Consider the following 12,532-nt stretch of genomic DNA (forward strand, 5'->3'; position numbering starts at 1 on the left):
CCTGGTTCCTGGTCAACATGGCCAACAGGAGACACTGGTGGTAAAGCCAGCGTCTTCTCCCGTCTTGCTTCAGGGACATCGCCAGCAGTGCCCATGTCCTTCCTGGCACAGCCCTGCCAGCAGCCCTCCTAACTGTAGTCCCAGCTTCTGGGCTCTGGCAACACCTCTCTCTCAGGGCAGCAGTGGCTCCTGCTGGTACCCATCTCAGTTGCCTGCTCCCCACGAGACCCCCATTCCTGACCCACTGGGCCCCGGTCACCTGCCCGACCTGGCCCTGGTGCATCTCTCCTCTCTGCCGCCACACCACACATTGCCACTGCCCAGATCTCAGCGCACTCCCTCTTCCCCAGCCAGACCACAAAGGAAGCACACGCCAGCACGGCAGGTCAGAGACTGTTTCTTTATACAAAGGCAGACAACATGGACACCTCAGCATGCTGCTGCAGTTCATGGGGGCCCATCCCACCGCTTCTGGGGAGAGGAATCGGGGTAGGGGCGCCCGCAGCAGGGGAGAGACACTACACAGGCCTGGGACCGCCAAGCACACCAGCTGCGAGCTCCTGAAGGGCAGACAGACACATGGACACACGGACACTGTAACCACGAGCACGGCACAGCCACAGGGAGGAATGGTGGAGCTGGGGACAGACATTGGCAGCTACTGCCAACTGCTGCCCTCTTCTGCCACGAGTTCCTTGGCAAGGAGCCTTGTCTGTGTTACTAAAGAGCCACGTGACTTTATCTGATGGCAGAACGTCTCGCTTTCTGCATCTGTAAGCTGGGCCAGTACACTGTACTCCACAGGGCTGCCGTGAGTACAGATGAGACTGAAACAGGGACATTGATCAAAGTACCCAACACAGAGCCTGGCACATAGAGGTGTTCAATAAGTAACTTTTGTCAGGAGAATCTTAGGGAGGACCTTCAGAAGGCCAAGTGAGATGACTTCCCTAGAAATTCTCTCAGGGCATGGGGACCCTGGAGGACTCCTTGGAGCCTGCAGCCCCTGGTGTGCCCAAGGCCCCTGAATACAAAGTGCCAGGGCTGTTCACAGGCGTGGGGGGCTGGACGCCCAGGGAGGTGCCCGCAGAAGCTGGGTAGACACTGGAGGAGGTGGGGTTTGGACCAAAGTGGTTCTGCACATAGCACAGGCCAGAGGCAGGCTGGTACGGAGGCAAAGTGGGCATGTGCCCGGGGGTGCAGGAGGGCCAGGAGGCCAGCTTCTGACCACTGGCGTGCTGCATCTGGGACACAGGGTGGCTTGGGGACAGGTGAGGGTGGCAGCTCTGTGTGGGGTAGGAGCCAGGCACCGGGTTCAGTCTGGAATGGAACAAGAGAGAAAATGGTCCTTCAGCGAGTCTTGGCAAGGTCATGGCATCTTGTTGTGCTTGAGGTTGCCCCCGCTTTCTACTACAACATGCCTTGGATGTTTTCTGTGACTTGCTCTAAGTACCAAGTGGGAGAAAGGTTAACCTCAACCAATCAGACCACAGATGCCCAGGGAGGGTGGGGCCAGTTGCAGTCCTGCAGCAAGGGAGTTGTATGAAAGGACACTGGACCTACCACTGAGACCACCTGAGGGGTGACCTGCTCACAGCAGCTTCTAAACCAGATGGAGCGTCGGGACCAGGTCACAGCTGCCAGTGCCTGTGTGGCTGGCTCGACAATTCTGCCCAAAGAGAACGGATTCAGGCTGGGCATGGTGGCTCACACCTGCAATCCCAGCACTTTGGGAGGCCAAGGTGGGTGGATCCTCTGAGGTCAGGAGTTCGAGACTAGCCTGGCCAACATGATGAAACCCGGTCTCTACTAAAAATTAAAAAAAAAAAATTAGCCAGGTGTGGTGGCAGGCGCCTGTAGTCCCAGCTACTCAGAAGGCTGAAGCAGGAGAATCGCTTGAACCTGGGAGGCAGAGGTTGCAGTGAGCCAAGATTGTGCCACTGCACTCCAGCCTGGGTGACAGAGCAAGACTCCGTCTCAAAAAAAAAAATTTTTTTTTTTTTTTAATTAGCCAGGTCTGGTGGCATATGCTTCTAGTCCCAGGTACTTAAGAGGCTGAGGTAGGAAGACTGCTTAAGCCCAGAAGTTTGAGGCTGCAGTGAGTTATGACTGTGCCACTGCACTCCAGCCTAGCAACAGAGCAAGACCCTGTGTAAAAAAAAAAAAAAAAAAATTTATCTATCAAGAAGAGCCTCTGAGGAGACAAGCTGTCCAAACGGCCATCTTGCTGACAAAATAAACATGCGTGTCGTGACATGGCCCTGGACCCACTGTCAGGCTGCCTGAAACACAACATTCTGAGTGTCTGCAGCAGGCACCAGACCTGAGGGACTGGACTCCATGTCACGTGGGGAACACAGAAGGAACACCATCTTCCTCTTAAACCCTAAGATCTGCCTGTCACAGTGAGGAAGGATCAGACCTGGCACTGGGTGTGGCAGTGTCTGTGAGGCTGATTGCAATTCAGCATGGAAGAACTTTTTTTTTTTTTTGGAGATGGAGTCTCGCTCTTTTGCCTAGGCTGGAGTGCAGTGGCGCGATCTCGGCTCACTGCAAGCTCCGCCTCCCAGGTTCACACCATTCTCCTGGCTCAGCCTCCCGAGTAGCTGGGACTACAGGTGCCCACCACCGCACATGGCCAATTTTTTGTATTTTTAGTAGAGATGGGGTTTCACTGTGTTAGCCAGGATGGTCTCGATCTCCTGATCTCGTGATCCACCCGCCTCAGCCTCCCAAAGTGCTGGGATTACAGGTGTGAGCCACCGCGCCTGGCCCTTCAGCATGGAAGAACTTTCTCATCAGGGCCAGTCTTGGAGAGTGAGCTCTTGTATGTAAGATACAGCTGGAGACCACCATCAGCTATTACAGAGGGGATTCCTTGGTGACAGACAGTTCTCCAGATTCAATGAGAACAACTAAAACCCACAAAACACCTAATCCTAAATGTACAGTCTCCCCCACATTGAGACCCCAGGAATTACTTGCCTGAAGCAATAATGCGGTGAGTCCGCATTTCTGTTTTCCCAGCAGCCCTCCTGGCCTTTTAGAAAAATAGTCCAAGGGCTCTGAGCTGTTGACAGCTGGGAGCACCTCTTGGAAGAAGCTCTAAGGGGCAGTTTCCTATTCAACAAAAACCCCACATCCAGGCCAGCGTGCAGTGGAAAATTTACTCCACAGCTGGTGGCGGGCCAAAAAGGGCCAAGGACCAAGCACCTTGCCTTCTGATACACTTTGGACGTTTCCTCTGCTCCAAATCGTGCTGAAATGGATCTTTAGCCGGGTATAGTGGCACGCGCCTATAATTCCAAGTACTTGGGAGGCTGAGACAGGAGAATCGCTTGAACCCAGGAGGTGGAGGTTGCAGTGAGCTGAGATCACGCCACTGCACTCCAGCCTGGGCCACAGAGTGAGACTCCGTTTCAAAAAAAAAGAAACGTGATTCCCAGTGTTCCAGCACTAGAGGTGGAGCTCAGTGGGAGGCGTCTGGGTCACGGGGGCAGACCTTGCGTGAGTGGCTTGGCTTCTTCCCCGTAGTAATGAGTTCTCCCTCTGAGTTTAGATAAGAGCTGGGTGTTTAAGAGCCCAGCACCTCCCTCCCTCTCTCAATGTGTGGTGCCGCCTCCCCTTGCCCTATGATTGGAAGCTGCCTGAGGCCGGTGCCATGATTCTAGTGTAGCCTACACAAAGCCATGAGCCAAATAAACCTCTTTTCTTATAAATGACCCAGGCTCAGGTATTTCTTTATAGCAATACAAAATGGATGAACACGCCTTTCCCAGCGAGCTCCTTTTTTGGGGGGAGGACCACTGAAGGAAAGAAAAAATCCTACACTGTGAGGTCTCAGCATGGACAGAAACCAGCAGAGAACTCAGAGGCAAGAGGCAAGAGGCACTGGGAACAGGGGAGAGGGAGGGAGGTGGCCTCCTAAGCAGGGGACGTGCTTCCAGATGGCCCCTCTCCTGACTCTGTTACCTGGAAACAGAGTGGGTGAGAAAGACCCTTGTCTTCTTTGGGCCTCCTCTATAAAATGAAGCAGCCAGGCCACACAAGCTCTGGCGGCTTACCAGCACTTTCCATCTGTGAGTTAATCAGCCAACTGGAAAACAGTAAACCTCACCAGAAAACCTTGGCTGGGCCACCTCCTAAGCAGCCTAGTTGGCTGTGTGGACTGTCTGCACCTTTTTTTTTTTTTTTTTTTCCTTGGGAGACAGTGTCTCGCTCTGTCGACCAGGCTGGAGTGCTGTGGTGTGATCTCGGTGCACTGCAACCTCCACCTCCCAGGTTCGAGTGATTCTCCTGCCTCAGCCTCCTGAGTAGCTTGGATTACAGGCAACCACCACCACGCTTGGATAATTTTTGTATTTTTAGCAGAGATGGTGTTTCATCACATTGGCCAGGCTCGTCTCAAATTCCTGACCTCATATGATCTGCCCACCTTGGCCTCCCAAAGTGTTGGGATTACAGGCGTGGGCCATCGCACCCAGCCCTATCTGCACTTATCAAGGCTACTGTGTGTCACAGCCCAGGCTGACCTGCAGCGGGTATGTGTCTAATGTCAATTAGATGGGGGCCCTCCTGCCCAGCCTATCTACAAGTCACTCAGGATCACATGTTAAGTGTCCTCAAATGCCTTCCCTTTCCTGCTGTTGCTACTTCAGAAGCAGTTGTGCAGAATCCAGAATGCTCAGAAGACATCTGTGCATGATTTTCCAATCTGCCGCACCTCATTTCTTTATCACTTATGGCAATAAACCAGCCACACCCTCTACATGCCCTGGAGTTGCTTTAATAATAAGGTTAGGCCAGGCTCAGTGGCTCACACCTGTAATCCCAGTACTTTGAGAAATCAAGGAAGGATTGATTGAGACCAGGAGTTTGAGACCAGCCTTGGTAACACAGTGAGACCCTGTCCCTACAAAAAATTTAAGTTAGCTAGGCATGATGGTATGTGCCTGTAGTCTCAGTTACTTGGGAGGCTGAGGTGGGAGGATCACTTGAGTCCACGAGTGTGAGGCTGTAGCGGGCTATGATCATACCACTGCAATCCAGCCTGGGCAACAGGGCAAGACCCTTTCCTCAAATAAAAAAAAGAATAAAAAAACAGAATAAGATTTGACAGCATTTGGCCGGGGGCAGTGGCTCACGCCTGTAATCCCAACACTTTGGGAGGCCGAGGCAGGTAAATCACAAGGTCAGGAGTTCGAGACCAGCCTGGCCAACATGGTGAAACCCCATCTCTACTAAAAATACAAAAAAATTAGCTGGATGTAGTGGTGGGCACCTGTAATCCCAGACACTGAGGAGACTGAGGCAGAAGAATCACTTGAACCCGAAGCAGAGGTTGCAGTGAGCCGGAATTGCGCCACTGCACTACAGCCTGGGTGACAGAGTGAGACTCCGTCTCAAAAAAATAATAATTTTTTTTTAAAAAAGATTTAACAGCACTTAAGAGTTCTGTCACTTACTTCCGGCTCTGGGCTGCCCTCCTCTCGGCTGAAGACCCTGAGACGTACTTGAACACGGATATCCTCCTCATCAGGCTGAAGGGGAAGGTCTGATCGAGCTTCAGCGCCACTCGCTCTGAGAGGTCGATGGAATAGCAGTAGGTGAGGCCATCTGAGGTTGGCGTGTTAAGTGAAACTGGAGGCAGCAAAGGGAGGAGGGCCGAACACTCCCCGGGGAGAACACAGGTTCCCACTCACTCTACAGAAGCCTTCATGCTCAGCACGCTGCACACTCTGGCTGGAGTTTGCAGCTCAGGGGAAACCCAGAGCCAAAGGTTTGTTTTTTTTTTGAGATGGAGTCTCACTCTTATAGCCCAGGCTGGAGTGCAGTGGTGTGATCTTGGCTCACTGCAAGCTCCGCCTCCCAGATCACACCATTCTCCTGCCTCAGCCTCCCGAGTAGCTGGGACTACAGGTGCCCGTCACCGTACCCAGCTAATTTTTGTATTTTCAGTAGAGACGGTGTTTCACCATATTGGCTAGGCTGGTCTCAAACTCCTGACCTCGTGATCTGCCTGCCTCAGCCTCCCAAAGTGCTAGCATTACAGGCGTGAGCCACTGCGCCTGACCCCAGAGCCAAAGGTTTCTACTCACTGTGCCTCACCGGGAATGAATGTGCCCAGCAGCAGGGGGTATTAATGCTGTCCCTTCTCCTACACCCATGTGTGCCATCACTTGCACACTTCTAGCCACTGCAGTCAGTCAGAAGCCAGGACATGCCTCTGCTGGTGTAGCAGGATGAGGCAGGAGGCTGTACCAGTATCATCCCGAGGGACTAACACCTCTTGTCCTTTTATCCCAAATAGAGGGCACCTGCCTCAATGCGACCATGTGAGCTTCATGTGGGCCTCTCTGGCTATGCTTCCTCCATACCCTGTCACCATCCCCAGCAACTTAGTGGTATCCTGGTCGTCTGACCTAAGTCACCCACCACTGATTAGGCAGCCACAAAGATTCAGCCTTTGAATAAAGGCTATGCTAGACTCTCCCGAAAAGAGCTTAGAAATAAACCTCAAGTTTCAAGCCAATCTTCAAGTAAGTTAAAAGCCTATCAGAACAAAAGTCAACATTTTTTAAAGGAAAACAACAAAATCTAGAGCCCCTAATACAGCATTCAGTGTCTAGCATAAAATAAAAAATTACCAGATATGAAAAAAAAAAGTAAAAAAAAATTATGATCAGATATGACTCGGCCATGGTGGCTCACACCTGTAATCCCAGCATTTTGGGAGGCCAAGGTGGGTAGATCACCTGAGACCAGGAGTTCAAGACCAGCCTGGGCAACATGGTGAAACCCTGTCTCTACTAAAAAGAAAATATAAAAATTAGCCGGGTGTAGTGGTGCACACCTGTAGTCCCAGCTACTCAGGGGGCTGAGGCAGGATTGCTTGAGCCCAGGAGGCAGAGGTTGCAGTGAGTTGAGATCATGCCACTGCACTCCAGCCTGGGTGACAGAGACTGTGTTTCGAAAAAATACAAAATAAGCCCGATTTTATCTACTTGACACCCCAGACCCTCCAGCCTGGTTCACCCTTTGACATGTGTTGTTCTATAGCTCTCTGCTAGGAAGGATACAGGCCAGCCCGATGGACAGCCCGCAGACATTACTGAGGAAAGAGGTCTGGGGAATGAGCCACGAGGCACCCAGCAGGAGCCACGGAACCAGGACTGAGGGCACAACCATGCCAAACACCAGGGCCCGCCTCATCCGAGAACGGACGGTGGTGACTCCCAGCATGGCAAAGGCCACTGGGGTGAAACCTCTGGCATCCTCCACTTCCCCCAGCTTTGACAGTGATGACACAGCCTCGAATGACAGGAAGATGATAGCGGAGAAGATGGCGAAGATCACGGTGAAGAAGCAGTGGCGGACGGTGCCCACGGTTCTCTCGAAATTGCCAGCAAAGCGCCAGATGATGATAGCGCCGCAGAGCAGGGAGATGGGATTCTCGTAGACAAAGATGTAGGTTACCAGCCTGTAAACTGCAGAGGGAGCCGGGTTAGAGGCCTGGCGGCAGGTTGCTCCCAGGAGGGAAGCCAGGTTATAAGCCGCCTAGGAAAGGCAGAGAGCCCCCCTCCATGACAGAGAAGTGAGAGCCAGCGAGTCGCAGCAGGAGGCAATACAAGCAGTGCGTTCAACAATGAAGGACCCAGAGCCTCAAAGGAGAGGCATGAATATCTAATCCCTACACTTCCCCAGGCCTGGTGCAACTCTTAGCGGTAACTGACTTCCAGAGGGAAAAAAATAATACTTTTCGGTAGAGGGCAGTCTCTGAATTTGTAAAGTGCTTTATAATCCTTTTTTAGGTTTTCATACTGACCTACCTCACTGGGCAGTTTGAGGGTTAATTAAGTGTAACAGCTTCGGGGTGGATTGAGTGGGTGTCACTTAACACTCTGTGTGCCAGTCTCCTCTGCTGTAATCCTGACCCCTCCTTCCATAGTGGCTGTTCAGAGGAAGAAAAAAGGGACCATAAATTATTTTGCAGCTGTAAGAATTATAACACTATCATTAACAATAAAGATTATAGAAATTATAAGTCTCCTCAGAAAGTGCTTATCCGATCTTACAGGTAGACTGATGCTTTATATGTAATAAGACATCAAAGAATCCTCCTTTTCCTTTTTTTAAATTTTTATTTGTAGAGATGAAGTCTTGCTATGTTGCCCAGGCTAGCCTTGAACTCCTGGCCTCCAGTGATCCTCCTGCCTTGAATTCCCAAAGTGCTGAAACTACACATATGAACCATCATTCCTGGCCTTTTATTTTTCTAAAAGCAGTTATCGCCAGGCATGGTGGCTCACACCTGTAATCCCAGCATTTTGGGAGGCTTAGGTGGAAGGATCACTTGAGCCCAGGAGTTCAAGACCAGCCTAGGTAACATAGTGAGACCCCCATCTTTAAAAAAAATTTAAAAATTAGTCAGGTATGATGATGTGTACTTGTAGTCCCAGCTACTTGGGAGGCTGAGGCAGGAGGCTCGCTTGAGTCCAGGAGTTGAACGCTGCAGTGAGCTATGATTGCATCTCTGCACTCCAGCCTGGGTAAGATGAAGACCCTATCTCTAAAAAATTTTTAGAAGTGGTTATCTCTTAAGTATTTTTATGTCCCTGCAGGCCCAAACACGACTAAACTCAAGGAGAGAGACCAAAGAACTGATGGTAATATTGGACTTGGGAGTCTAAAGACTTGGAGTGGAATCTCGGCTCTATTACATCCAGGCTGGCTGAGTTTAATCATGTCACAGGTCCTTTAGGCGTCAGTTTCCTCACTGTAAAGTAACAAGAGTTAGATTGAGGACTTCAAAGGTCCCTTACGTCTCTAACGCTCACATATCCACGAAACCCATACCCAGGGAAGCAGTGAACCCCAGAAAGTGGGAGGTTAAGGTTAGGTTGGCATTTTGCTTATGTCTGTGAGGTGGTGCTATGTATACCTAGGGTGGGGGGAACAGTTTTAGACTGGAGTGGGGAAGCAGGCTATGGAACCATATACCTCAGTCTGGCCATCACCAGAGGCTTCATTATCTGAAGAGTACTTCATTATTTGTTGAGTATTTCCAAAACTGAAATTCCAAGTATAAACATGAAAAGATTCTAGAAGCAACTCTACATGATTTGGAGATTATCTACCCGAAGGCTCTAGTTCCAAAACATCACAGAATAAAAAAAAAAAATCTAGATTCCTATCTCAATTGCATGACGCAACAGCTCTGCGATTCTCTGCATGAAACCTCAATCTTATCTAGATAACGGGCCAATAACAGGTCCTACGTCATGGGATCCTTGTGAGGGTTAAACGAAATTAATACATATCAGTGTGTGTGCTTTGCAAAACAGCAGGAGATATGCAAATTTCCTGTGTTCCTCTCGAGAAAATGAGGAAGACACGGAGACTAGGAATGTCTTTTAGGAATGGATGTTTATACTTAATTGGTCTGCAAAATTTATCTCCCCTAGAGAAAAACAAACACTTCTCTCCAAAGGCAGAAGACACCCTGGTACCCCCCTGAGCTGGGAATGGCAGTCAAGATTAAGATACAGATGAAAAAGCAGAAGAAATTCCAAATCTCAAGAGGGCAGGACGTTTATAGGGCTTATAGGGGTTTGTGGATAAAGTCCAATTGTCGTGATGTAGGTCAGAGAAAAACGTTTTTCAGTGGGGCTTAGGCCTAAAGCAGACGTAGGTGTGTATGTGAAATGGGAGGGGGAGACGAAAAATCTTTACCCTTGGAGAGCGAGCACGGATTTGCTAGCGAATGGATTTGGGGCCGTGACCAGTCTGGTGGCGACAGGGAAGGGAACAAATTCGGGTAGGGAAGGGATTACAGTGATGACGAAGATGGGGTCTGCAGACAAAGGTGTGGAACATGGAGAGCAAGAGACGGTGCTGGAGGTCGGTCCTCCGGGGGGCGGGCATGGTGATGAGGACTGAGACAGGGGGAGACTGGCGGTGAGGCCTGAAGGGGCGAGTCCCGGAGGCTAGAGCCCAGGAACCGGCAAAGTCGGAGGACAAGGACTCGCCCCGCGATCCCGGCCCGCCCCTGCTCACCTTGCCAGTTGCGAAGGGCCTCGGACTTCAGCGTGAGGCCCGAGGGCGCCAGGGGCTGCTGCAGCAGGAACAGGCGAGGCCCGGAAACCAGCAGCGAGAGCAGCGCAGTGAAGAAGGTGGCGGATGGCACCTCGGGACACAAGCACCAGCTGCGACACCCGGGCCCCGAGGCCGCCATGGCCGCCGTCGTTCCCGCGCTCCGCCTCGACGCCAGCTGACGGTCCTCTGCTCCTTCCGCCTCCTCGCGGCAGTTTCCCTTGGCAACAGCAGAGGAGCCGGCCGGAGGCCACGCCTCCCAGAGGCCCCGCCCCATGCCAAGTTGCCCAATCCGGTCGCGCCGATCAGCCCGCCCCCGTGCGTGGGAGGCCGGGACGGGCGGGGGGGGGTCGGGGCCACTTCCGGGTAGGAATGTTCCAGCACCGTGTTTGATTCCATCCTACTCGGGCTAGTACTGAAACTGCTCCTATAAACTTTAGGAAATTAATCAGGGAAGAAGGGAGGGGGAAAAACGAACATAAACGAAGCTTGCAGCACACTCTGTCACCTTGCTCTCCGACCTGCTTGCTCATAGCTCTGCGTATCAGCTATGATAGGTGCCCATCGTCTGTCCTAGAATCACGTAGACCCTGTCACAAGATTACAATTCCCCTTAACTCCATAGGTAACAACTTGAACATTATGAAACGTTTTCCCTTGGAGATATTCTTTCAGGTCCCGCATACCAGCATAATTACTGACACCAGTTGTTCTGAAGGAGCCCACAGAAGCAAGACTCAATGGGGACTGCAGTTTCCATATCCTGAGGATTTCAACCCCCTTACCCTGACCAGTCGATGACCCCAATTTTCCAGCCCCTCACCCTTCACAATGCCCTTTAAAATCCCAGCCCGGAACTCCTTGGGGAAGATGGATTTGATGGTCTCCCCCCGTCTCCTCCTAGGCCCCCTGCCATCGTTAAACCCTTTTTCTGCTGATAACCCTGCTTCCTCAGTGTAACTGGTCTGTTATTGCACAGCGGGCCTAGGCACCTGTTGGTCCTGTAATAATACCTCATGATTATTATGCCTTACAGCTCACAGAACTCTTTCATATCACGATCTTCCCATCTGTATTCATCCCTATTACACCAGAGGAAACAGGACTAGGGAGGGCCCTGGGTAATTCAGTTACATGGCAAAGACAGAATTAGAACTCAGTTCCTCCTGCTATGGCCCGGAATTGGCCTCCAGTACAGCCAGGGGCAGCTTTATCTTCAGATTGAAGAAAAGGGACAGGAGGCTGGGCACGGTGGCTCACGCCTGCAATCCCAGCACTTTGGGAGGCCGAGGCGGGCGGATCACGAGGTCAAGAATTAGAGACCAGCCTGGCCAACATGGTGAAACCCCGTCTCTAATAAAACTACAAAAACTAGCCCGGCATGGTGGCGCATGCCAGTAATCCCAGCTACTCCGGAGGCTGAGGCAGGAGAATCGCTTGAACCCAGGAGGCGGAGGTTGCAGCAAGCCGAGATCGCACCACTGCGCTCCAGCCTGGGTGACAGAGCAAGACTGTATCTCGGAAAAAAAAAAAAAAAAGGAAAAGGGACAGGAAATGGGAGAGGGATTCAATGGAAGGGACTCAAAAGTTAGGGATGTAATAGAACACTCATAACCGAGATCTATTTCAGCACTTTACAGTTTGAAAAGTGCTTTTGCTGAAGAACAGCTGTTTAAGGTAGACCTTCCTTTTTTTTTTTGACAAGAGTCTCACTCTGTCACCCAGGCTGGAGTGCAGTGGCGTGATCTCTGCTCACTGCCACCTCTGCCACCCAGATTCAAGTGATTCTTGTGCCTCAGCCTCCCGAGTCCCGAGTAGCTGGGATTACAGGTGTGCATCACCACGCCCAGCTAATTTTTGCATTTTTAGTAGATATGAGATTTCACCATGTTGGCCACGCTGGTCTCGAACTCCTGACCTCAGGTGATAAGCCTGCCTTGACCTCTCAAAGTGCTGGAATTACAGACATGAACCACTGTGCCCAGCAGTACCTTCAAGGGTACTACCTTTTTCTCTTTCTCCAGTGACCCTGCCCAGTACTCCCTCCCCTCACATGGTAGAAGTATTTGGCTCCTTCCCCACACACCCACCCTAGTGTTATTAGCTCCTTGCCCTTGGCTGCAGGCTTTGGTTTGACTCAGCTGTAACTGCTGCCCCCCATAGCTTAGAAGCTCCTGCTGGCTCTGAAGGAAGGAGGCTAAATTTTGGGGCTTGTGTGTCCTGCTTCAGTAGCACAATCATAGCTCACTGCAGCCTTGACCTCCCGGGCTCAAGGTATCCTCCTGCCTCAGCCTCCCAAGTAGCTGGAACCACAGGTGCGTGCTACCGCACCTAGCTAGCTGCTTCTTTTTTGTAGAGATGGGATCTTGCTCTGTTGCCCAGGCTGGTCTTGAACTCCTGGGCTTGGGCAATCGTCCCGCCTTGGCCTCCCAAAGTGCTG

The 12,532-nt window shown here is 51.4% G+C and overlaps 1 protein-coding gene across 2 annotated transcripts; it reads right to left on the reverse strand.

Moving 5' to 3' along the window:
• Positions 1 to 386: 386 nt before the first annotated feature.
• RHBDD2 (rhomboid domain containing 2) lies at positions 387 to 10,399 on the reverse strand. 2 transcript variants are annotated; one of them, XM_004045607.4, is made up of 4 exons: positions 10,057 to 10,399; positions 7,080 to 7,487; positions 5,466 to 5,616; positions 387 to 1,320 (listed from the first exon to the last, which is right to left on the reverse strand). In XM_004045607.4, the coding sequence occupies exons 1-4, from the start codon at positions 10,367 to 10,369 to the stop codon at positions 963 to 965; spliced, it is 1,230 nt and encodes a 409-aa protein (XP_004045655.2). In that variant the 5' UTR covers positions 10,370 to 10,399; the 3' UTR covers positions 387 to 962. The 2 variants fall into 2 exon arrangements, with proteins under 2 accessions (XP_004045655.2, XP_063564260.1); XM_063708190.1 differs by lacking the exon at positions 10,057 to 10,399 and adding an exon at positions 7,830 to 7,951.
• Positions 10,400 to 12,532: the final 2,133 nt, after the last annotated feature.

The sequence above is a fragment of the Gorilla gorilla genome, chromosome 6 (genome assembly GCF_029281585.2).
Source record: "Gorilla gorilla gorilla isolate KB3781 chromosome 6, NHGRI_mGorGor1-v2.1_pri, whole genome shotgun sequence".
In the NCBI taxonomy this organism is placed as follows: Eukaryota; Metazoa; Chordata; class Mammalia; order Primates; family Hominidae; genus Gorilla; species Gorilla gorilla.